Source organism: Dasypus novemcinctus, chromosome 9 (assembly GCF_030445035.2).
Source record: "Dasypus novemcinctus isolate mDasNov1 chromosome 9, mDasNov1.1.hap2, whole genome shotgun sequence".
NCBI lineage: Eukaryota > Metazoa > Chordata > Mammalia > Cingulata > Dasypodidae > Dasypus > Dasypus novemcinctus.
The window spans coordinates 41,726,047-41,750,870 of record NC_080681.1 but is presented as its reverse complement, the minus strand read 5'-3'; the positions used below and the strand labels follow the sequence as shown (position 1 = coordinate 41,750,870).

The 24,824-nt window shown below is 42.2% G+C and overlaps 1 protein-coding gene and 2 long non-coding RNA genes across 5 annotated transcripts in view; all 3 read right to left on the bottom strand.

Moving 5' to 3' along the window:
* The window catches only part of LOC131279726 (uncharacterized), a 50,771-nt gene extending 46,124 nt beyond the window's left edge, over positions 1-4,647 (bottom strand). The window contains exon 1 of the long non-coding RNA XR_009187171.2: positions 4,606-4,647. This is a non-coding gene — a long non-coding RNA (uncharacterized lncRNA). The remainder of the gene's footprint in view (positions 1-4,605) is intronic.
* DDAH1 (dimethylarginine dimethylaminohydrolase 1) overlaps positions 1-8,922 on the bottom strand; it is a 192,865-nt gene extending 183,943 nt beyond the window's left edge. Inside the window, exon 1 of the mRNA XM_004480899.4 lies at positions 8,316-8,922. Within this exon, the coding sequence (XP_004480956.1) occupies positions 8,316-8,618 (303 nt within the window). The 5' untranslated portion in view covers positions 8,619-8,922. The remainder of the gene's footprint in view (positions 1-8,315) is intronic.
* A 2,910-nt stretch (positions 8,923-11,832) lies between these two features.
* The window catches only part of LOC101421424 (uncharacterized), a 109,767-nt gene continuing 96,775 nt past the window's right edge, over positions 11,833-24,824 (bottom strand). For all 3 annotated transcript variants that reach the window (XR_009187165.1, XR_011649645.1, XR_011649646.1), the window contains one exon: positions 11,833-12,410. This is a non-coding gene — a long non-coding RNA (uncharacterized lncRNA). The remainder of the gene's footprint in view (positions 12,411-24,824) is intronic.

Genomic DNA, 24,824 nt, shown 5'->3' with positions numbered 1-24,824 from the left:
TCATGCCTAGTATCTTACACAAACTGTATCTAGATATTTTAGGAAATTTGTGTGAATGAATTATTATTATTTTTACCAAAATGAAAACAATCTATTCTCATTTATGGGAGATGGGAAGTAACATGATTTACTTAGTTAATGTCCAACTTAGACTATATATTACTAATGTGTAAAATGGGATTCAGGTAGTTATTCCGTCTAGATTTAGTGTTCTGTTAAGCGAAGTGACAGCAACCACTTCAAGCAAACATAACCTGACAGCTTCTAGTCAACAAAGATAATGGCATAAGATGCTTCAGGGTGCCATTTCCCAACAGACTCTTTGAACAACTAAAAAAAACTGTCAAAGCCATCTTCCTCAAAACTCCTGAGAGCAGTTAAAAGGTGGCAGTAAGTGAACGAGTGCCAAATCAAGAAAACGCAGCTTTAAGAGTCATAGAAGCTAATGGCACCCTTGCTGCATGGTGTGGAGCAGGCCTGTGCTCCCACTGTAGGTCCCTGGCCTTGATATGGAGGGAGCAGAGTAACCCTTATACACATACTAGGGCACCTATACATCAGTGCCAGTCCATTGGGTGGCACTGAAAGACCGAACCAGGAAACTCTTCCCTGGCTTGCCCTCCTAATACTTGCCCTGCAGGCAGAATCAGCTTGCAGACAGCTAAAGCAGTGTAAGAAACAATAAATCCAATGACCTGGGACAAAGGATTATAAGCTTTAAGGCAAATTATAGAGCATTTGGGTAGGAGTAGAGTACTTCCTTTCACAAGGAGTAGAGGGGACGTTCAGATTCTTGGAATCTCAAAGGCCATAAGGAAGTACAAGACCAGGACAACATATAGATTGAGAAAAGACAGAGAGGACCCTGCACTTCACTTTCACCTTGAGCTGATCTTGATTACTCTCTGAAGGAGAGACTCTGAAGGAGTCAAGAAAAGCCAATTTGCAAACACTTTGACAGGGATGCTTTTGTGTTTGTTTGTTTGTTTGTTTTTGTTAGCTCCTGGCACTGAAGGAAATCTCTGCCGTATCACTAGCTGGATATATACTTAAGGATCAGACAGCTCAGGGACTAAATCCATGAGTGAACACATTAAAATATTAGCATATACAGTGTAAAGCAAAAGATTACAAAATAAGACAAGCAAGAAATCAGGAAATGATGCCCTATCCACAGGTAAAAGATAATTCAGCAATGATTAAGGAGGAAGACCAGACTTTGGACATACTGGAAAAGATTAAAAAAAAAAAAAGATCTTCAATATACCAATATGCTCAAGGAAATAAAGGCAAACATGGAGACAGAACTAAAGGATATCAGGAAAATGATGAATATGAGAATCTCAATTAAAAGAGAGAAATTATAAAAAGGTAAAAAGGAACCAAACATAAATATTGGAGTTGAAGACCACAATAACTGAAATGTAAGATACACTGGAGTTGGCAAAGAATCAGTGGACTCCAAGAGAAGACAATTGAAATTTTTTTTTATATTTATTTTTTTATTTATTTCTCTCCCGTTCTCCCCTCCCCCCCACCCAGTTGTCTGCTCTCTGTGTCCATTCACTGTGTTCTTCTGTGACCGCTTCTATCCTTATCAGTGGCACCGGTCTCATTGCTTCAACTTCAGGCGCTCCGTCTGTGGCTCCGCTCTCCCAGGTACCTCTCTGAGCTCCTGGGTTCCTTCACTCCATCTCTACAGCCTTCTTTCTGTGCCTGATGCTTTTAGTCCTCTGTTTATAAAGGACTCCAATAAAAGGATTAAAACCCACCCTGGTTATGAAATCTAATCAAAGGCCCTTCATAGAAATAAATCAAGAGCTCCCACCTATAGTAGGTTTACATGCACAGGAATAGAATAGTTCTCAAGACATCTTTTCTATGACCTTATACGGAAGGTTCAATGCGGATCAGCAGAATATCCATGTCTACATAAAATACCATGACTTTAAAATGCTGTTTGACCTAAAGTAAGGGGGAAATGGAAAGGAGAAATGAGTTTATATGGCTACGAGTTTCTAAAAAAGAGTCTGGAGGCTGGCAGAAGGTTTGCCCTCATGCACAACTGAGCAGAGTCAGAGAGACAGATAAAGCAGATACAACCCCCAGATATTGGTTCCTTTGAGGGCTAAAGAGACCCATGGGAGTTATGGTCATGGCCGATGGGGTTAACTACCAGGGCAGATGGCCCCTCTTTGGAAATGGTGTTTATGTGTGATGAATCTGGACTCAGATGGGATCTCCCTTCATAAGACTTTCATGCTAATGTGCTGGAGGTGCAGTTAATGTTGGGGTTTAAGATATATTTAGGGGATTTGAATCTCTGGACTGACAATGTGATAGCCAGATCCTGAGCCTCAACAGACTCCAGCACCTACAATCTGATTTATTGGACTTACCACACTCAGCTAAGATGGAGGTGAAGAAGGACAACCACCACACCATGGAGCCTAGAGTGATTACAACTGAAAATGGGAGGATTGCATCCAGCATCCAGGTGGAATCTGAGCCTCCTCTTGACATAAAGGTGCAATGGACACAACCAATCCAGTGTCCACATAGAAGAGGTGGCATTGGATTGGGAAAAGTGGACATAATGGACAAAGGGTATGGGGAAAGGCAGGAAGAGATGAGAGGTGGAGGCGTCTTCGGGACATGGAGCTGCCCTGGATGGTGCTTCAGAGGTAATCACCGGACATTGTAAATCCTCACAGGGCCTACATGATGGAATAGAGGAGAGTATGGGCCATGATGTGAACCAATGTATATGAGGTGCAGAGGTGCCCAAAGATGTACTTACCAAATCCAATGGATGTGTCATGATGATGGGAACGAGTGTTGTTGGGGGGGGGAGAGGGGGGGGTGGGGGGGTGGGGTTGAATGGGACCTCACATATATATTTTTAATGTAATATTATTACAAAGTCAATAAAAAATAAAAAAATTAAAAAAAAAAAAAAAAAAAAGACATCTTTTCTGGGAGCCACAAAAAGCTTCAAACTGATAAGGGTTTAATATTTAGCATATAAAAAGCAATCTTCAACTTAAGAACAATATGACAAACAACCCAATTAAATACGGGCAAAACACTTGAATAGACATTTCTTCAAAGAAGATAAACTAATGGCCAAAACACACATGAAAAGATGCTCAATATCATTAGCCATTATGAAAATGCAAATCAAAACCACAAAGAGATTCCATTTCATACCCACTAGAATGGCTACTATTAAAGGAAAATAACAAGTGTCGGAGAGGCTATGGAGAAATAGGAACACACATTCATTGTTGGTGAGAAAGTAAAATGATGTAGCCGCTGTGGAAAAGTTTTGCAGTTCCTCAGAAAGTTAAGTATAGAAGAACCTTATAACCTGGTAATTCCAATTCTAGGTATATACCCAAGAGAACTGAAAGCAGGAACTCGAACAGATATTTGCACACTGATGTTCATAGTGGCACTATTCACAACTGCCAAAAGATGCAAGCAACCCAGGTGTCCCCCAACCCATGAATGGATAAACAAAAGTGGTAAATGCATACAATGGAATATATTCCATCTTTAAAGACATGAAATTCTGATACAGTTGACAAAATAGATGAATCTTGAAGACATCATGTTGAGTCAAAATAAGCCAGACAACAAAGGAAAAATATTGTATGATCTCAGTGATATGAAATAATTAGAATAAGCAAATTCATAGAGTTAGAAATTAGAATACAGGTTCCCAGGACCTGGGGCAGGGGGGTGGGAAATAGAAAGTTAATATTTAATTATTAGGAGTGACAGAAAAATTTTGGTCAACAACAAAAACAGTGAACCCTATTGTAAACTATGGAGCATACTTAATAGTACAACTATAATAATATTGTTTCATCTACTGTAACAAAGTTACCACACTAATGCAAAGTGTTAATAATAGGGAAAACTGTGTGTGTGGGGAGGTGGATAAAACATGGGAACTCTGTATTTTCTACATGATTTTTCTGTAAACTTACAACTTCTCTAATAAATTTTTAAAAAAACAAATAATAGCTCACACACATACACAAAATGACCTGACATTTTTATGAATGCCTGAGTTCTGCCACTTAGTAGGTCTCTCACTTTGAACCTAACTCCCGTTACTTGAGCCTCAGTTTCCTTATCTTTTAAATAGGGCTAATAATAATACCATCTTTGGGGATTCTTGGGGGGATTAACTATGAAAACATGTTAAAAACACACACAAGGGTGTGAGCACACTCATATATATAAACATGGCATGTTAGCTACCGTTATTAGGCGTGATCTGATTCACCTTGCCTCTGTTGAATGTAATTATGATTTTCCTAACCAAAGAATAAACCCAAGATGAAAATATTTGGGCCTAATAATTAAGGTCCCTAATAGAAAGGGCACTTGTACCAAAAATATATTGCCCACCTCCTCCACTTATGCCCTAACCCTCCCCTTTAATGCCTAATTCTACCTTTGGGATTTATTACCTAGTGCTAATTGCCTTCTTTCTAAAAAGGTCCCCAAAAATGCAAGTGCTGCAGGCAAGGATAATTAAAGCCATTATCACCTTTGTGAAAATGAGTGTGTTTTCTCTTATATTCCACTTACCAATTCCTGCTACCTGGAACAGGATAAGATGGCTCTGAAAGTGGGACCAACGGTCACAGGGTATACTTCACAATTCTGCTTGAGTGAGCTTTGTCAGTTAATCATTTATTAGGAACTAAAAACATTCTGGGAAACTCCAGACTTGGACATTTAGAAGTTGACTTTTTTTTTCCTAAAAGGAAACTGGATTCATTTAAAATATGATGGGCTGCTCAAGGTTAACTTGTCTTCAAATATTAAACATATTTAGAATACTCACATTCCTGAAGACACAGAGTTATTATACAAATAACATTATTTGCTAATATTCTGTGTATACAACTTCCTTGACTAGAACTTGAGCTTCATGCGGACAGGAACTGTATTTTATCAGTCTTTGGAGGCCCGCTGTGACAAATAGTGAGATTTCATGGAAGAGGTACTTTCTTGAGTTGTGTTCTCAGACGCCTCTTCCAAGGAAGAAAAGTCATTAAATATAATAACATGATATTTTGGTTAAGAAGGAACTTCTCAGGACTTTTGTAAAAACAAACAAGCTAATTAAAACCAAGAGAGACAGAAATATAGTTAAAAACCATGTACACTTGTATTTAAACTTTTGGGACTCTACTGATTACAAAATGTATGCAAAATACCAAATAAGTCATAAGGAGGCAGAACTAAGCTTGAACTAAAATTATGAAGGCACTTTTTCAATAAAATATTTGTTGAATGCCTATTATGTATAAGACCCTGGGAATAAAATGTTGAACAAGGCAGACATGATCTCTACCCTCTCAGTTTACATAATAATGGGGGATATGAAAAGGTAAACAGGCAATTACCAGATGGTATAATAAATACTTTAAAAGGAAGTACAGGCAGTTGCAGGAACTGTCAAAGCCATCTTGGGAAGATAATGTCTACTATCACAGTGGTTGGGAAAAGGGTTTTAGAGTCCTGCAAACCTGAGTTTGAATCCAGGTTCCCCCAATAAAAACTCTACAACAAAGGTCAATTTATTCAATCTAAGTCTCAGTTTAATCTACTTTAAAATAGTAATAATAATAGTATTGAGCTCACAGAGTTTATATGAGCATTAAGTGAAATTCATGTCATAAATGTGGCAGAGTGTTAGCAGATGGAAAGCACCCAATAATGATTAGCTGTGAATATTATTAACAGTAAGTTGAGATCTGAAGCATGAGTACGAACACGCAGGTAATGAGGAGTAGAAGACAGGAGGAGGAGTGACCCAGGCAAAAGAAAAATGCATAATAAAGCCCAGAAAAGCAACAGCGTGGTGAGCTTGAGTAAAACAACCTGGCCTAAGTCTAGAGCTGGGAGGTGGCTGGGGTGGGACTAGAGATGAAACTGCAAGGGCAAGTGGAGCCTAGCTCACCGTTTATCTAAGAACAATGGGTGACCCTTAAGAATTTTAATCAGAGGAGGAACATGGTCACATTTGAATTTAAAAAGACCACTTTGGTTACAGAGTGGAGACTGGAATGGAGAGTGAGGTCACTGGAGTCAAGGAAATCAGTGATAATATTTTTTAAATAATGCCTTGACTGTTGTAGGATTTCACAATTAGTAAGCAGAGTGACACGAAAAAAAATTAGTCCACAGAGAGCCTTGAGGTAAGTATCAGCTTGTTTGTACTAGCTAATTAGCATTTCATTCATTCATTTGTCCATTCACTCAATAAGCATTTATCAATACCTACCAAGGCACTGAGCTGGTACTATGAGAGATTTCAAAGAGCATTACCCTCAACAGCCCTGCACTCCAGAAGCACTGTGTCCACCACGGACTGTCATATTCCTCTCCCTGGCAGGAAGGTCTGTTGCCCTGGTGATCCAGATTACGTGCAACAGCAAAGTCGCTTTTGGGAGAAGCCCCGCAGGAGCAGGAGACCAAGCTGGGAGGCAGTGCCACACAGCAGATTGGGATGGAACCGGGAGGATGAAGCTGGCTCTCCACTCTGGCAAGGGGAAATGTCACAAGTACATAAATGTATACAGTGGACTTCTTACTGAGAAGGAGCAAATCTTCCATGACCCATTGTTAAGTGAAAATAATAATGTTCAACCTTCATTAACTGCCCTGTCCTATGAATTTCAGATAGATTAATAAATTTATTCCAACTTTGTGAAATAGGTATTCTTCGCCTATTTTACAAGTGAGAAAACTGAGGCAAGAGACAATTCCCAAAGGTCAAAGAACTAGGAAGTGGTGAAGCTGAGATGCAATTTGATGTTCTTATGCACTAGGCTATACAGCCTCTGGCCGTGAGCTGCCAAACTGAGAATAAAGCCCATTTAAAATGAATGCCTCAAATTCTGGAGAAAGGAGAAAATCACCGCCTACTTTGGAAGGTTTTGTTTCAGGAATAAAATGAAATGGATAAATATACGTGGTAGCAGTCTCTTAAGAGGAAACTGGACTACCCTCATCATATGAGTACTGTTTTGAAAGAGTTTTACAAACCTATTTTACTCTTACAAGTAGAAATCACAGCACTGCCATATGCTTAGAACATATTAGAAAGTATTCGAATTGTGTTATATTCCTTATCAGTTTAAAATAGAGTACAGCATCTCATAGACTCAAATATGGAGAGGTGTGGCAAACCTCAGACCATGTATGGTTCCATCAACCAAGGAGTGGAGCATGTGTAGAATAAACATATTTTAATCATAAGCTCTATGAGGCATTACCAATGTGATGTGAATAAAGACAAAAAAAAAATCCTTAAACCTCAAGCTATGAAAGAAACCATCAGCTTCTTGAAATGCCACTGGATGCCAATAGCAATGGAGAGTCTTGAGGATAGGCTCTTAAGGGGCAATAAGCAGAATCCCAGGCCAGATGGCATTTTAAAATCCAATTTCACTCTATTTGTCTCTCTCCACTAACCTACATCGTATTTAAAGCAATCACAGCCATATTCACGAGCTGCAGTATTTTAAAGTGACCATCACTTGACAACACAAAAAGCTCTCTTAACTGCCCTGGGTGTTTGTTTTTAAACACAAAGAATAAAAATTATGGAATTTGTGAAACAGCCATTTCTGATTCAACACACACAGTACATCTTTTCAAACGGAGCCCATTCATCCGCACACTTAGCACTGCTCACCAACAAAACACTCTCATCACATTCATTCACTTGCCAGCCTCGCAGGACTCACTTGCCACCACTGAAAAGTAACTCCGGACGCCCCCAGGTCCGTGAGCGCCCACACCCAGTTTATTCTCCCGGCCCGCCCTGCTCCGAGCGCCAGGCAGGACTTGGGGGCTTCACTGCCGCGCACTGGAGCAGCCCCCTGGGGTCTCGGCCCAACCTCCGCCCGGGAGCGGCACCCCTCCCCGCCCCCGCTCCCTGGGAAACGCTCAAGAGTTGCATTGCCTTTACTGTTGTTTAATCATTACAAATAAAAATGGTGGTGGAACGGATTCCCCACCCACCCACCTGCCCGAGTCCTCACACACACACCACTCTATCGGATCGTCTCGAAGGCATCCAAGCCGCGCCGACAGCCGGGAGGCGTGAACAATGAACTTCTCTCTGACTCTCTCCTCTCACACACACCCTCTCCCCAAAATAGGAAGTTTTGAACTAGCCCGGGTGCCAATTCGGCGGTTCCCCGGGGAAGCCGGCGGCGGGCGGCTGGGGAGGCCCGCGCGCCCCCGGGCCGCGCCCCTCGCGGGGCCGGGCAGGCAGTTACCTCCTTCCTGCGGCTCGGCGCCCCGGGCCGGGTGATGAGGGCCGTCTCCTCGCACACCACGGCCACGTCCTCCACGAACGCGCAGTCCGGGAGGCTCTCGTCGGCCGGCAGCTCCACCACCTGCAGCCCCAGCTTGCTGCCCAGCACGCCCACGAACAGCTGGTGCTGCCGCTCCGCGCGCGCGAAATCCACCTCCTCGCCCTTGGCTTGCCTCAGCGCGTGCTGGACCAGGGACTCGGGCAGCGCCCGCACCACGGCGTGGGTGGCCCGGCCGAAAGCGGCGGGGTGGCCGAGCCCGGCCATGGCTCGCGGAGACGGCGAGGAGGCGGCGGCGGCGGGGTCCTCCTGCCGGCAGCGCGCGCGGAGCTGCGAGTGCCCGGTGGCTCCGGCTGGCAGCGGAGGAGTGTGGTGCAGCAGGAGCCCGGCTCGCGCCCGGAGCCCTGCCCGCGCGACTGAGCATGCCCAGAGCTCCGGGCGCCGGCCCGCGCGCACCCCGCGCGCCTACCCCGGCGCCCCCGGGCTTTGCGGCCGCCGGGGCAGGAGTTGTAGCGCCCAGGACCGAGGCGGGAGAGGAGGCGGTGAGGGTGAGAAGCGGGCACGAGTGAGGAGACTGGCTAAAAGCCTCCCCTCGTCGACCTAACTTTAACGGGATTGAGCGCAGGTGTGCACCTCACGTTGCCCTCCCAACGCGGACTTGCTAAGCGGCCGAAGAGCTAGGGGAGCCGAGGGCTGCTTGGGGGTCCAGAGGCGAGGGAATATGGGGTGTTCTGTGGGTTGCTCCCTTCCCCTTCTCCCCCACTCCCCTGTTCCCTAGTTGCCCAGCATGTGGGTCCATCCCCTGGGTTCCTAGTGTGGGAATCCATCTTACCCCCAAATCCTTGTTACCTTGACTTTTTCTGCAAATTGACCTTTTAACCCACGTGAGAACCGAGGTTTATAAAAAAGCAAACAAACAAACAAAAAAAGTGTGTTCCAATCAATGAGAGAGGGAGAAAACGAGAGAGAGAAAGACTCCAAGACATGGCTATAAGAGGAAAAGACCCACAGAAACGCTCAGTATTTCAGGGACAGTCCGTTCTCACGAACAATGTGGTTTTGAAGTGTTTGTCTCCAGGGCCCACAAAGGTAGGGAAGCAAGGAGCAAGAGTGCTGTCCCACGACAGTGATGCAGTGTCAAACGAGTAGCATCGTTTAGCTCCTAGTCATTGCGAAACAAGGTTTCCACCCTCCTCCCTGGACTTCCTACATGTCCTTCAGAGACTCCATGCAATTCCTGTGGTATTGGTTGAACGTTTCTTTTCCCATACTCCTCAGAGAGGGGCCTTCCCTTCATTACGGTCCTAGCCTCTATTTTTTTCCCTCTTACATATATCAGAATAACTCTTGAGTCCTGCCCTTTTTTTGGAGGGGGTGGGATGAAGGGGTGGGAGATTCTTTTCAAGAATCAGCTTCTAATTTCAAAATAATCTCGGGTTATAACATTCTTTCCTCCCTGTTCAGTAGGACACTTCTAATTTAAAGATTGATTTACCATAGCACTGTTTGTTTAGAGTGGGACCTTAGGACCCTTCTCATCCAACTTCCCACCCAATGTTCTTGAATACCAGCTAAAATCTATGACAGCCACCTGATCTTTACTTGAACTTTTAAAAACTCAGTCTATTCCACTTTTCGAGAACTATAGTAGTTAAAATGCTCATTTTAACTTTAAATCTCGGTAAATTTAGACCACTGTTGAGCTCCAGTTCTACCCTCTGAGCCTACCTACCCTGCTAGTATTCTTTCCCGCAATAGGCATTCACTTATCTGAAGAAAGTACTGATATTTATTCTGCCTGACTACCTCTTCCCTCCACCTCCTTCCACCTGACCCCCTCTAGACCTCTAGCCTGACAAACAAAAATAACTAGTGATTTGGTTTCTAAGTCATCTTCCTTTTGATACACACCAGTTTGCTTTTCTTGCTCTTAAATCATGACATCTGGAAAGAAAATAATTCTTCCTCTGTGGTCAGATGAACAGTTGCTACAGCAGTACCCTTGTTCTAGCCTCTACACGTCTGTTAACACTGCCTAGAATTGTATCAGCCTTTCTGGGGGTCCAGTGCCAAGGTTCAGACTGATGCCTTCCTGCCAGAATTCTGATCCCAGCTCTTAGAAAATGTGAGTTTCTAGGAGAAGATCTACCTGAGGATCTTGGAACAGTTATTCCAATTGAGTTCAGAGAAAATGTGAACTGTCTTATCTTCCTTCCTCCAAGGGTGACTTGAATTAGGTGACCTGGCGTTTCCCAGTTTGAAGGTGAGGGATCTTAAGAAAGGTACAACTGATCCTGACACTGGAGAGAGGCACTGAAAGTAAGATAAACTTTTAAGATTTACTGGATTCTACTTTTTTTTTTGCATTTCTCTCCCCTTTCCCCACTTGTCTGCTCGCTGAGTCCATTTGCTGTGTGTTCTTCTGTGTCCACTTGCACCCTCGGTGGCACTGGGAAACTGTGTCTCTTTTTTTTATTGTTGCGTCATCTCGCTGCGTCAGCTCTCTGTGTGTGCAGCACCACTCCTGGGTGGGCTGTGCTTTTTTTTTTTTTCCACATGGGGCGGCTTTCCTTGCAGGGCATACTCCTTGCACGTGGGACACCCCCACGCAGGGATGCCCCTGCATGGCACAGCAGTCCTTGCGTGCGGCAGCTCAGTGTGTGGGCCAGCTCACCACATAGGTCAGGAGGCCCTGGGTCTCGAACCCTGGACCCTCCCATATGGTAGGTGGATGCTCTATCAGTTGAGCCATGTCCACGTCCCTGGATTCTACTTCTGAGGTAAACTTCTCAGGGAACTCAGGCTGCCCCATTGGCACCAGCTTATTGCCAGACATCACCTAAGGATACTTGGACAGAGGATTCCCACCCACAATACAGGTAAAAGTTGACCATCATGCTGAATTTGCCCAGGGTCTTGCCCCTGCTTTATGTGGACTTTACCTACCATTGAGACCTCATCCCATTCCAGGTGGCCTCCATCTAGCAACCTTCTTTCATGCCTGTGCCTTGTTGGAGCCCGAGCAAATTACCTGCAAACCTGGGCCCTGAACCTAACAGTGAACAAGGCTTTATAGACCACTCTGAACTTATGTCAACCTAGAAGCCAATTAAAACCTGAATGTTTTCCCCTACAAATTGGACTAAGCCATATTTCTTTACTGGAATTGGGCAGTTAATTTTTAAAGCTTAATTTTGTAGTCATCCCTATTAAGTGTTATCTGCTTCATTCCAACTTGGCTAGTTTTGATTCTGTCATCTTGTACATAATTTATTCTATTTTTTCTGTCATCTGAAATTTGATAAGCATGCCTTCTGTCTTCTCCAAACACTTGTCAAAAAGTGTTAGAATGTGTGTATTGGTGAAAAGAATAACAGAAGCACCAAATGCAGTAAATTATAGTTTACATGCCTCTCTACTTGAGCAATGAAGGACTGTTTTTTAGGTAAATGGACTTAATGAGCCTAATACATTTATAAACTCATTTTTATGACATATATTTATTAAAGCCATAAAGTATTTTAGAGTCACATAAGAAGCATAAAAACATGATTCTTGATCTTCAGGAGCTCACAATCTCACTGAGAAAGCAAGACACTCAGAACTGAAGCTTTGATAGAGGCACATGATAGATATAGAAAACAAAGTGCTAAAGGAAGCTGAGGAAATGAGATATCACTGTGGCTTTGGAAGTGGAAAAAAGCTGCTTGATATGATTGGACTTGAATAGTATTTACAAGGTAAGTCACTGGAAGGCAAGAATGAGAATTCTTGTGCAAAAGTCAGAGGCATGTTCAAGGGACAATAGCCAGGTCAGTTCAGTTCACATGTGTATTGGCTAAGGTAACTCTAGCTGCTGTAACAAAACAACTCCGATAAGTACAATGGCATAAAATTGATAGAAGTTTATCTCTTGTTCATTTAAAGTCTAAAACAAATGTTCCTCAAGGGTGTGCAACTCTTCTCCAAGCAGAGATCCAGGTATCCAGCCCTCTTCCATTTTGTCGTTCCAACCTTCAACAAATGGCATCCAAGTTCACCAGGCTCACCTTCCTCGAGCTGAAAAAAAAAAAAAGGAAAGAATGTGCAGCATCATATGCAAGAGGTTTATTGGGCCAGGCCCAATATTGGCCTATTGGGATAGGCATCACTTCTGTTCACATTCCACTGCCTAGAACTTAGTCACACAGCCACAAAAACCACAAAGAAGGCTGGAAAATGTAGTTGTTTTTGTTTGCCAGGGCTGTTGTAACAAAGTACCACAGACTAGTTGGCTTAAACAACAGAAATTTAGTGTCTCATTGTTCTGTAGGCTAGAAGTCTGAAATCAAGGTGTTGGTAGGATCATGCTTACTCTTTTTTTTTTTAACATTTAAATAACAATTTTTAATTATTTTTTTTAATTTTAAAGAAGCTTTAGATTACATAAATGTTACGTTAGAAATTTAGGGTATTCCCATATACCCCACCTTTTCCCTCCCATACTTTCCTCCATTAACATCATCTTTCATTAGCGTGATACATTTGTTACAATTAGTGAACAAACATTGAAGCATTGTTACTAACCGTGGTCTTATAGTTTACATTATAATTTACCCTTTGCACCACACAATTTTGTAGGTTTTGACAGATGTATGATGGCCTGTATCTGTCACTGCAACATCATTCAAGACAGTTCCTATGTCACAAAAGTGCCCCATGTTACACTTATTCTTCCCTCTCTCTCCCCTCAAACCTCTGATGGCCACTGCTTTTATATCAGTGACACAAGTTCTTCCATTGCTAGAATAATAAGTCTACTTTAGCCCATAGTTGCTTTCCTCCCTAATGTTCTTTCATTCCTCAATCTTGAGGATTTTGGTGATAACTCTGTTTCCGATTGAGAGGGGGCTTAGATCTCATGGGGCAGATGGATGGAACTGTCTTGCTTGCAGTTGTAGATACTCTGTTTTTTGGCTTGGACACTGTCCGTCATCAGCCTTTCATTAATTGTCTTGGTCATCCTACTCTTAAAGGAGAGAATCTGTTCTGACTCTTCCCTGGCTTCTGGCGAGTGGCCAGCAATACTGGCAGTCCTTGTTTGTGTGGCATAACTCAATCTTGGCCTCCATTATATAGCACTCTCCCTCTCTTGCTCTCTCTTTGTGTGTGTATCCAAATTTCCTCACCTTATAAGGACACAAGTCATATTGGATAAGGGCCCATCTTAATTGAGTTTGGACTCATCTTGACTAATAACGTCTTCAAGGATCCTACTTACAATTAAGTTCACATTCACAGGAGCAGTGGTTAAAGACTTGAACACATCTTTTGGGGAGACACAATTCAATCCATAATAATTGTCTTGCTATGTGCCCAGAAAGAAGAGCAAACAGGTCAGGGGAACAACTAGCTGGTTTATGCCATAGAGTACAATGAAGAAAATGGGAAATAAAGCTAGAAAGGTGGGTTAAACTTTCATCACAAGAGCAATGAAGAGACATATGGTGTGGAGATTAATAGCATAGGCTCTGGAGCCAGACTAAGTGGGTAAAAGCCTGGCTCTGCTATTTCCTTGTTATGTGATTTTTTTTTTTTAAAGGACTTTGGTGGTGTACCTTTTTTTTTAAGGTTATTTATTTACTCCATCCCCTCCCCCCACCCTGCTATTTTTGCTGTCTGTGTCCATTTGCTGTGTGATATTTTACATCTATTTCTCTTTTTGTCTTCTCATTTTTTCTCCCCTAGGATTCACCAGGATTTGGTCCTGGGGACCTCTGATGTGGAGACAGGGTCCCTATCAATTGTGCCACCTCAGTTCCTAGTCTCTGGGGCACTTCACCTTGACTCTCCCCTTTGTCTCTCTTTTGTTGAGTCATCATCTTGCTGCATGACTCACTTGCGCGGGCACTAGCTCACCGTGCAGGCACTGGCTTACTACATGAGCACTGGCTAACCACACAGGCACACTTTCTCTTCTTCTTTTCCACCAGGAGGCCCCAAGGATCGAACCCAAGTCTTCCCATATGGTAGGTGGAAGCCCTATCATTTGAGCCACATCTGCTTCCCTATTAAGTGATCTTAGACATATTACAAGCTCTATGACTTGGTGCCATCCTCTTGCATAAAATGGGAAATAATGATCCTAATATCATAGAGTTATTATGAAAGTTAATATATGCAAAGTACTTAGAAAAGTACTTAGAATAGTACCAGCACCTAGAAGGTGCTCCATGGGATAATAGCTTGAATTTGAACATGGGAACCTGGCTTGAAGTTGAAATGTTTCCATAACACAGATAAAAAGTGTGGGTTTAGGAACACTGGCCTTGAATAGATGGAACACTATCTGGTCAGCACGAAAATTGTTTGCGTGAGGAGGCATCTGAACTTTGTATGTCCTGTTCCCTAGTATTGCAGCCTTGAAAGTAAACATAGATAACTACTGCTTTGTAATTTCTAATAAATATGATGTGGAAACTAGGCCCTCAGTTCCAGAAGCTGGTGAGTCCCCTGGTCCTATCTTTACTTCCTCTCTTGTGTCTTTCTTTCTATCCTTTTTTTTTATTTAATTTATTTTCATTTTTATTTATTTATTTCTTTCCCCTTCGCCCCGCCCCACTTGTCTGCTCTCTGTGTCCATTCACTGTGTGTTCTTCTGTGACTGCTTCTATCCTTATCAGCAGCACCGGGAATCTGTGTTTCTTTTTGTTGCATCATCTTGTTGTGTCAGCTCTCCATGTGTGCGGCGCCATTCTTGGGCAGGCTGCACTTTCTTTCCCACTGGCGGCTCTCCATACAGGGTGCATTCCTTGCACGTGGGGCTCCCCTACGCGGGGAACACCACTGCGTGGCACAGCACTCCTTGCGTGCATCAGCACTGTGCATGGGCCAGCTCCACAGGGGTCAAGGAGGCCCAGGGTTTGAATTTCAGACCTCCCATGTGGTAGGCGGGCACCCTAACCACTGGGCTAAGTCCGCTTCACTCTATAAAGTTTTAAAAGCTTTAGTACCAAATAGTATACTGATGCAAAGTTAAAATTTTGCTCTTTGTCAAAGTTTCTCAAGTCATTAGTCTGTTTTAGTATAAGTTTATAGTTTTTCTCCTGAATAATCATTATACAAAAAAAGTCTGTTTTATCAAAATAGCTTCTTATAGTTTAACCTTATCATTTTCTTAGTTTTTAAAAAAGAAACAAGTCTCATCGCTTTTAAAGGAACGTAATGTTCAAACTCAAGCTATTTCCCCACAGTGCTCAATAAATATTTGCTCAATAAATATTATCTATCTACAAGTTTTGAATAGAAGGCTTTGAATATGATATCCTAGCAAAAGTCAAACCACATATCCATACCAACTGTCATTCAGAAATCTTAATGCTGTCCAACAGAACTAGTGGCCTTCAGCTAGGCTGACAGACTGACTTACCCACAAGTGTAATCTTAGATTCAATATGCATTTATGGAACCCTTTCTACATCAGATACTGTACTAGGTACTAGGGATGTAATTGTGAGAACCTGAGCTCACAGTTAGACTATTCCTTTTGCTCTTCCAGGCATTTCAAGACCACTGTAGCCAATTCTCTGTTTAAATTCTCTCTATTGAAACACCTAGAACCATGTCTATTCTCCTGATGGCATGCTGACTGATTCAGAGGCAATTTTCTTTTCCATTGATAATGCTGCTGGTATCTGCATCTGCAGTCAATTTTAGATAGAATAAAATAAACAAGCATTCCTGTCCCACTCCATTTTTAGCAGACACAAGTTGCTTTCATCAAGGATGTATGTTTGGGGAGGGTGGGACCCCTAAAAGAGAAGGAGGGTTCCAGGATATCTTTGTCCATCTGAAGTACTAGAAATACAGGATCAAGTAAGTATCATAAGTCTGCAGTCTGACACAGTCTTGAGTGTTACAACGTACGAATCATTACATTTGACCCAAAAAGGTTTACTGTGGAAGAAACCCATTGCTGCAGATTTCTTTTGATGTCAAAGGAGTGAGTGATGTTTCATCAATGGGCAGGCAGTGGGTTACAGAGCAGAAGATAGTTCCAGATAGCCAGGCTTTGCTTCTAAAGTCAAGACATGTAGCCTCATAACCTCGGTTTCTTCAACTTTCATTTGGGAAGGCATTCATTAAACAAGCATTTCTTAAGCACCTCTGATGTGTATGGTGGAGGGATTCATAAAAGCAGTGGATAAGTCATGGGTTTGGGATTCAAGCAAGTGAGAATTTGGCTCCCAGCCCTGCTGCGTCCTAGCTGTGTAACTGAGCGCAGCCCTGACTCACACTCCACCAGCTTCCCTCTTGCTCTAAGCCCTGGAAGACTGAATTTCATGGACTGTATCACACAGGCTCTCATTTTCGTTGGGTTTTGCCAATGACAGCCAATTACAGGAGATTGTAGGGCATAAGGAGAGAGTGGTCAAGGCATTTATTCCTCTTACTCCCTTCTGCTTTTTCATGGTTCTAGTAACAGCTGCATCTCTCTACAACAGGGGTTCTTAACCTATTTTGTTCCATGGACCTCTTTGCTGGTCAGGTGAAAACCACTGACCCCTTACCAAATCCACACTACACTGTGTATTATTTAATAAATATATCACACCCATATGTCCCCACAAGAATAATGTTTTTTGAATTTCAATTCAAGCCCACAGACTCCTTGTTAAGAACCCCTGCTCTAAATCTATAGCTTCTGTCTACTGGCCCCTCTTCCAAGGTTCCAGCTCTCACCCAATTCTGATAACAGCATTTCCTTCCATTATAGGTCTTATATAATGACTTCTTATTATTTCCTGGTCCCTGGGCACCTCAACATTCCTTGTTGGTTCTCCTTACCCTGCCCGCCCTTCTAGAAACATTCCCTTTATTAAACATTCGCTTCAAAATTCTTAGCTAGATATGCCATTTGCTTTTTACCAGGGACCTCACTTGGGTGAGTCACTTGAATTCATGTGTAAAGCAGAAGTTCTATCTTGTTCTCAGCATTGTTGTGAGGCTGAAATATGACAGGTACAGAGGGCCTTGTTAGCATGATGCTTGGCATACAAGAAATATTCAATTAATGATAGTCATTGTGCTCTTGTGCCAGGCACTATGATGAATAACAAAATATCCATTTGTCTCTATGTAAAATGCCCATTTCTACCACTCAACATACCCAAGCCCTTTGATCAAGATAATACATATAATGCTTACCACAGTAATGGGCACATCATAAACCCTCAATAAATGCTGTTAGCTTTCCATGCCTCAGCCTTCCTTATCCCCACTCTGTCCCACACAAGTAACATGTTCCTTTTTTGAACTCCCACAGTCCTTTCTTATGCTGCTTTTTATCTTCTCACTAGCACAGTGTAATAACCCATTGATGCCAGAGTCATCTACCTCATTACAACCACATTAGAGGCTAATGAGGTCATCAAAGTATGCTGAAAAGCACAAAGTATTATATAAATGTATTGAATTTTAACAAGTTAGTGATGTATTATGGTGATATGCAGAGGTTAGTGTGGCTCTGAACTTTTATAACAACTCATTTTACAGTTTCTCAGACCTTTTTGCAATATTATCTTTCTGGCAATATGTTTTAAATGGCTATTTTATACTCAAATGTATGTTTGGGGGACAAAATAGCTTGAGGGAAAAGGCTTTTCAAATTTTAGGTAATCTAGATGCAGAAGAAAAGAGGTCCATTCCTATAAAGTTAAAATTTATATATACATATATATATATACACACACATATATGTGTATGTATGTGTACACATATACATACCACACACATTCCAGCACTCTAATGAGCCACCTTCACTTCCTTATGAAATTAAGTTGCTTCATTTCTTTTTGCAGAATGATGAAATTGCAGATTTACAATGTCAGGGAATCATCATGTTTGCTCTTGTGCTATCAGTCACATTTATTCGAGTATAGCATTGGTGTACATATGTCCAAGGAATCCTCTTTCACTGTTCTCATTTACTAGAGTGACATTGCTCTCTCCTGGCATTTCTTCTTTCTCTCTCTCTTTCTCTCTACTTTTGCTCCATTGATTCTCCTCTTTCACTTTAAATGTTGGTGTTTCTCAGAGTTCTCTAGCTGCACCCTCTTTTCTTCCAATTTTACATGCCCTCTCCTTCGGATGAGCTAATACTGACTTCCAACACCACCTCAATGCCAGCAATGTCCATCTCTTCATTTCTAGTCCTGTCCTCTCTCCTGAGCTTCAGAACTTCCCTGTTTGGCTGTCCCACATGTGCCCCCAGATCAACAAGTTCAAAGTTAAACTCATGTTCTGCACAGAATTGCTCCTTCTTGTCTTTCAATCCATGTTTCTTTCACACAGGTAATTGCCCAAGCCAGTAACCTGAATATTGTCCTTATCTTCACTTTCTCCCTTTCCTCCACCTTTAATCAATCACCATACTCTGACAGATCAAGCTCCTTTGAATGGCAGCGATCCACCCCGTATCTCTTCAGCCACATGCTGCCACCTACTACAGAATATCATTATTGCTCTCCTCGATTACTGCAACAGAATGATCTATCCAGAGTGATCTTTTAAAACTGTAAATAGGACTGTGCCACTCTCTTGCCTAAATCCCCCATTGCCTTCCCAGTGCCCCCAAAATGAAATCCAGATTTCTTACCATGGCCCACAGGACACTGCTCACCTCCCACTCCCACCCCCATGATGTGGTCTTTGCCTTCTCTCCATCCTCATGCTGGTCACTTCTAAACCATTCTGAACTAGTTGCCGTCCTCTCTCTTACTTGGGCCTCTGCACATAGTTTTCTCTTGCCTGGAACGTGTTGATTCCATCTCTGCTTAGCTAACTCCTGATCCTCCTTTAAGCCTCAGTGAATGCATCCTCTCTTCCAAGAAGCCTTCTGTGCACCGCCCCCCCTCCCTGGGCTGGATGAGATACACCTGTATCCCTGTTTTCACTCCCATCACACATTGCGATGTTATTCACTAGTCTGAGGAGTTCTTGGCAGTCACACATCATTTTATTGCTGAATCTTCAATTCAGGTGTTTGGAAAATGGCTTAATGAAAGCAATGGATAGCATTCCTCTCTCCCTAACCTCATCAGCCAAGGTTCATAAGAACAGGTATCAGTTCTTATCAAATAAGGGGATTACACCAGCTCCACGAGTCTATGATTTATTACTTCAAATGCCAGTGGACTGCTGTAGTAGTGGAGGCTTCACAGCTTGGGTTTGAATCCTGACTCTGTCACAGCTGTGTGATCTTGTATAATCTTAAAAAAATTTCTGAACCTCAGCACCTCATATGTAAAATGGAGACCGTAATGCTAACCTTAAATGGCTATTGTAAGGATTAAATGAAATTAATTTAGACAACAGATGAAACATTGATAGCTTCTTCCTCTCTTCACACTGATTAAGAGGAAGGTCAGTAATCAGATAACCTTCTGTTCAGATTCTGGCTCCACCACTTACTATCTGTACAAGCTTGGTCAATTAACTTTATATGCTGAGCGGTTTTTGTTTTGTTTTTTTTCCATTGTTAAACAGAGATAATACCTACCTCCTGGTGTTGTAAAAATTAATGAGATGATACATGTAAAGCTTTGAAACATATAGAAATACTAAGCACTCAACAGTAGCTTTTGTGATGATGATGATGATGATGGAACAGGTGGAAAGAAGGCAAAGAAGAGAAAGATGATGTGCCAAGCTGAACAATAACTGGGTCTCAATGAAAGTCACTCCCTTTCCCCTTTCCCGTTGTATTCATGGTTGATATTACTTCATTTATCAATTTTAGGGTCAAATCCCATGACAACAAAATTGTCGCTAAATGGGAACCTTCTTGTATTGTAAAGATTTACTCACATTATTTGCATTTTAAATAGCAGGTTACTTATATTTCTTATGCTTGAAAATGTACAGGTATAACTCTTAGGAATAGGAATAATATAAAAGATGGTGTTAGATTATTTCCCCACACATTCTTTTACTTGCCAGACTGACATAAAATTATAGTGGGAGGTCCTGTAAATTGGAACATGCACCAGGCATAAATGGAGGGTTTGCAAGCTTCTTGTGGTTGTATGGAGAGATCCTCACCATGACAGTTTGAATTGGCGAATCCAAAAAAAAGATTATGTTTTTTAACTAATCCATTCCTGTGGGTGTGGGGCCCTTTTGATTGGACTGTCAGTGAGAGGTGATTCAGGTTGCATCTCTGCCCTCTTTCTGGAGCATAACATAAATGGAGACACAGAGGAAGGAAGCCACCATTTTTGATCCTGCCACGTGAGAAAAAGGAGAAAGTAGAGAGAAAGAGGACTCCAGGTTCACCTACGGCTGCAAGAAAACAAAGCTCCAAGAAGCTAGAAAGAGCAGAGCACAGAGGCACAGAAAGAAGCCTCCACAGGGCTGGGGCCACAGAGCAGCTTGAGGCTGAAGACATGAGCCCTGCCATTATGCCTGGTTGTCACGTGGCAGGACCCCAGGATCACCAGGAGCTGACCAGGACTGGTAAGAAGGTATCTCTGGTGATGCCTCAATGTGGACATTTTACAGCCTCAATACTGCAAGTTCTTACCTCCAATAAAATTCCCATTATAAAAGCCAACCCATTTCTGGTACTTTGCACCAGCAGTTTTCAGCAAACTAAGACATTCACCATCTCCATTACCTGGGCTCTTGCCTCAGAGGTGATTGTCACACATTTCCTAATCCCATCCTTCACCTATTTTCTCCTCTGCATCATCTTCCCTCAGCTCCCCCTCATCATGCATTTACTCTACTCACTTTGTTCCAGTTGTCTATTGCTATGTAACAAAACACCCTGAAATGTAGTGGCTTAAAGCAACCATTTTATTTTGCCCATGATTTGGGGACTAGGAGTTTGGGAAGGGCTTGTCCAGGCAATTCGTCCCTGAGCTACATGGACACAGTTGGGGTGGCTGGAGCTCGGGGATCCACTTTCAAGAGGGCATTTTCCACTCACATGGCTGGCAGCCCTCTCTGTACTGGGGTCTCTTCCTCCAGGTCCTCTCCATGTGGCTTGGGCTTCTCATAGTGTGGCATCCTCAGAGTGCTTGCATTTCTCACATGGTGGCTGGCCTCCTATTGGTGAGAAATGGAAGCTGCCAGAGCACTGAAGGGTTACGCCTGGAACTGGCACAGCATCATTTCCACCCTACTCTATGGGTCAAAACAGTGACCGGACTGCCCAGATTCAAAGGAAGGGGAACCAGACCCCACCTCTCCATGGAAAGAGTGTCCATCATCAATCAGTCACATGTTTATTCTCCAAGTCTGTTATTATTCTGGTTTAGGTTTAGAATTTATATAACTCTTTCAGAGAACTTCCCTCCCATTCTGTGAAGTTTTGCTAATGAAAATTCTGGGTTACAACACAAATTTATTTGCCCAACATGTATTTACTGACTTGTGTCGGGTGCTAGTATATGCTAGTGGAGAGAATGCTATTAATCAAACAATCACATATTAGATGCTCACAAACTAAGATACATGCTAGAAAGGAAAAGGACTGGGTACTAAGAGCATGTGTAAGAACAGAAATCCCATCTGTCTGAGGGATCAAGGAAAGCTTCCTTGAGGAAGTGACTTTTGAGCTGAGACGTGAAGGGTGATAGGTATTAACTGAGAATGGGGCAGATATTCTAAACTGAGAGCATATGAGCAAAGACCAAAGGTGAGAGGGCACTTAGTGTGTTTGAGGAAGTCAGAGAAAACTCCATGTACTATAGCTGGAATGTGGGTGATGCTGTAAACCTCAAGTGTTTTAAAAGTGAGAAAACTGAGCATCATCTCCCAAGTGAGTGCCTGGGCTCCACAGATATGAGCTGCCCAATGACAGGAAGTTTGTCTGTGACATGCAACCTGCCCTTGGGTATCTTCTGCAGTCTTTTTTTTTTTTAAAGATTTATTTATTTATTTATTTCTCTTCCCTCCCTCCCCACCCCAGTTGTCAGTTCTCTGTGTCTATTTGCTGCGTCTTCTTCTTTGTCCACTTCTGTTGTTGTCAGCAGCACGGGAATCTGTGTCTCTTTTTGTTGCGTCATCTTGTTGTATCAGCTCTCTGTGTGGGCAGCACCATTCTTGGGCAGGCTGCACTTTATTTCGTGCTGGGCAGCTCTCTTTACAGGGCACATTCCTTACGCATGGGGCTCCCCTACGCGGGGACACCCCTGCGTGGCAGGGCACTCCTTGCGCACATCAGCACTGCACATGGGCCAGCTCCACATGGGCCAAGGAGGCCTGGGGTTTGAACCGTGGACCTCCCATGTGGTAGATGGACGCCCTAACCACAGGGCCAAGTCCACTTCCCTTTGCAGCCTTTTTTAGCTAAGAGTATCCTCTAAAAATCTAATGAGCCCTTACCTGAGATTCATCCAGATTCAGAAAAATCTGTCTCAAAAACAACCCAAAGAAAACACTGACTGCAGAAAATACAGCACATCCCTATGGTATTGCACATCAGACTCCAGTTTAAAATTGTAAATCAAGAGTAATACAAGCCAAGATTATCTAACTTTAGAAATGATATATGATTCATACTGCTATTTCTGTTAGTAAAAGTACATATAGGTAAATTTCAATTTTGATGTGAATACTATAGGAAAATGCTAATTTGTGTTACATAGAGGTCACATATATAGCTACTTACTAAAATTCCTAGAGAATACATTTAAACATCCAGCCATCAAAAAAGGATATGTGGGAAGCAGACTTGACCCAGTGGTTAGGGCGTCCGTCTACCACATGGGAGGTCCGCAGTTCAAACCCCGGGCTTCCTTGAACCGTGTGGAGCTGGCCTACGCACAGTGCTGATGCACACAAGGAGTGCCCTGCCACGCAGGGGTGTCCCTGTGTAAGGGAGCCCCATGCATAAGGAGTGTGCCCCGTAAGGAGAGCCACCCAGCGCAAAAGAAAGTGCAGCCTGCCCAGGAATGGCTCCACACACACGGAGAGGTGACACAACAAGATGATGCAACAACAAAAAAAAGAAACACAGATTTCCATGCCGCTGACAACAACAGAAGTGGACAAAGAAGAACACGCAGCATATAGACACAGAGAATAGACAACTGGGGCGGGGGGGAAGGGGAGAAAAAAAATAAAAGGATATGCAGCAATATAACATGCTGCATAGGTTATCTATAATTTATTGCACTAGGATATTTTATGCTTTTATCCTCTAGGAAATGGGCTACAATTCTCTCATCATTTCTTAAGTTATTTTAATATATTCACTATTATTGAAAAAAATTAATTAACCATGCCGTCTGCCAACTCAAAGAGTGGAAAAAATATAAAGGCATTTAAAGAAAGAATTTTTCAAAATTCTTTTGTATTTTCAAAAATACAGTAAAGTGAAAGCAAGAAGAGTGCCTTGGGAAACAAACATTTTTTCTGTGGAAATACTGTGATAGGTACATAATTTTAGAAAAGAAAGGGCAAAATATTATGGAGAAAAATCAGAATTGCACTTCTATGGAAAACCCATGAGTTATCACAAAAGAGCAATCCATGTATCTTGCAGAAGAAAGGAGAGAAGTTTCAGCTCTAATCTGCTTTTTGTTGAGATCTCTTTCTGACATCTTACTTAATTTTAGGGATCCTCCCAATGATAGCCTTCCTTTTGTGATTAAGTTAGTGTTTCTTGAGCTGTACAATATTGTCTGCCTCATTGCAATACTGACCTGATCCTGGTCAGAATTGGTCATTGACTGGTAAGGTGGGGATGAGGGGGCCAAGTTGGGCATTGTCAGGGAAGACTAATGAATGTCAGTTGATGAAGGGTGGGCTGTTAACACTTTTAGAGATAGTCTTACAGGATTTTTTTGCTACTATATAATACTATATTCTGAATAATTTTTTATTACTATATATTTATTCCAAGGAATATGGTCAAACTGTAATACATCCTTTAAAAGAAATTATATTTTACATTGCCTTTTGAAAATTTAAGCATAATTTTATGCTACTTTATTTTGCATTTTACTTTTAAAAGAGTAAAGGTTTGCTATAGTCCAAGTGGTAGTAACTGAAAAGCTTAAAACTGCTAATCTGAGGTTCTTTGTCTCCCTCCTGTTTTTCTTTTATAAAAACACCAGAAGGAAATTAAATGCTTAATTAAATTAAACAAATCAGCTGAACACTAATATTACCGTGAATAGTGTTTGCACTACTAATTGCTTATGGAATTTAGGACAGGGTTCACCCATTCTGTTAGTAGAGTAGGTTTTGGCCATCGATCAAAAGGCAGTTTTAGTTCTAGATGTGATGGTAACAGACGTTTTGGTGGAGGTGGAGGCCATGTGAGAATCATCAGAACATCTGACAATTAAATATTGCTAGTTCGGTTTGCTGGGCCTTGTTTTAATCCTGTTAGGATAAAAATGGTGTTTTCAGTTTACATCTGTTTGGCTCTGCTTGGAGGAGAGTCCTTTTGGGCCAGGCTGATCATATTTCCTGGAACAG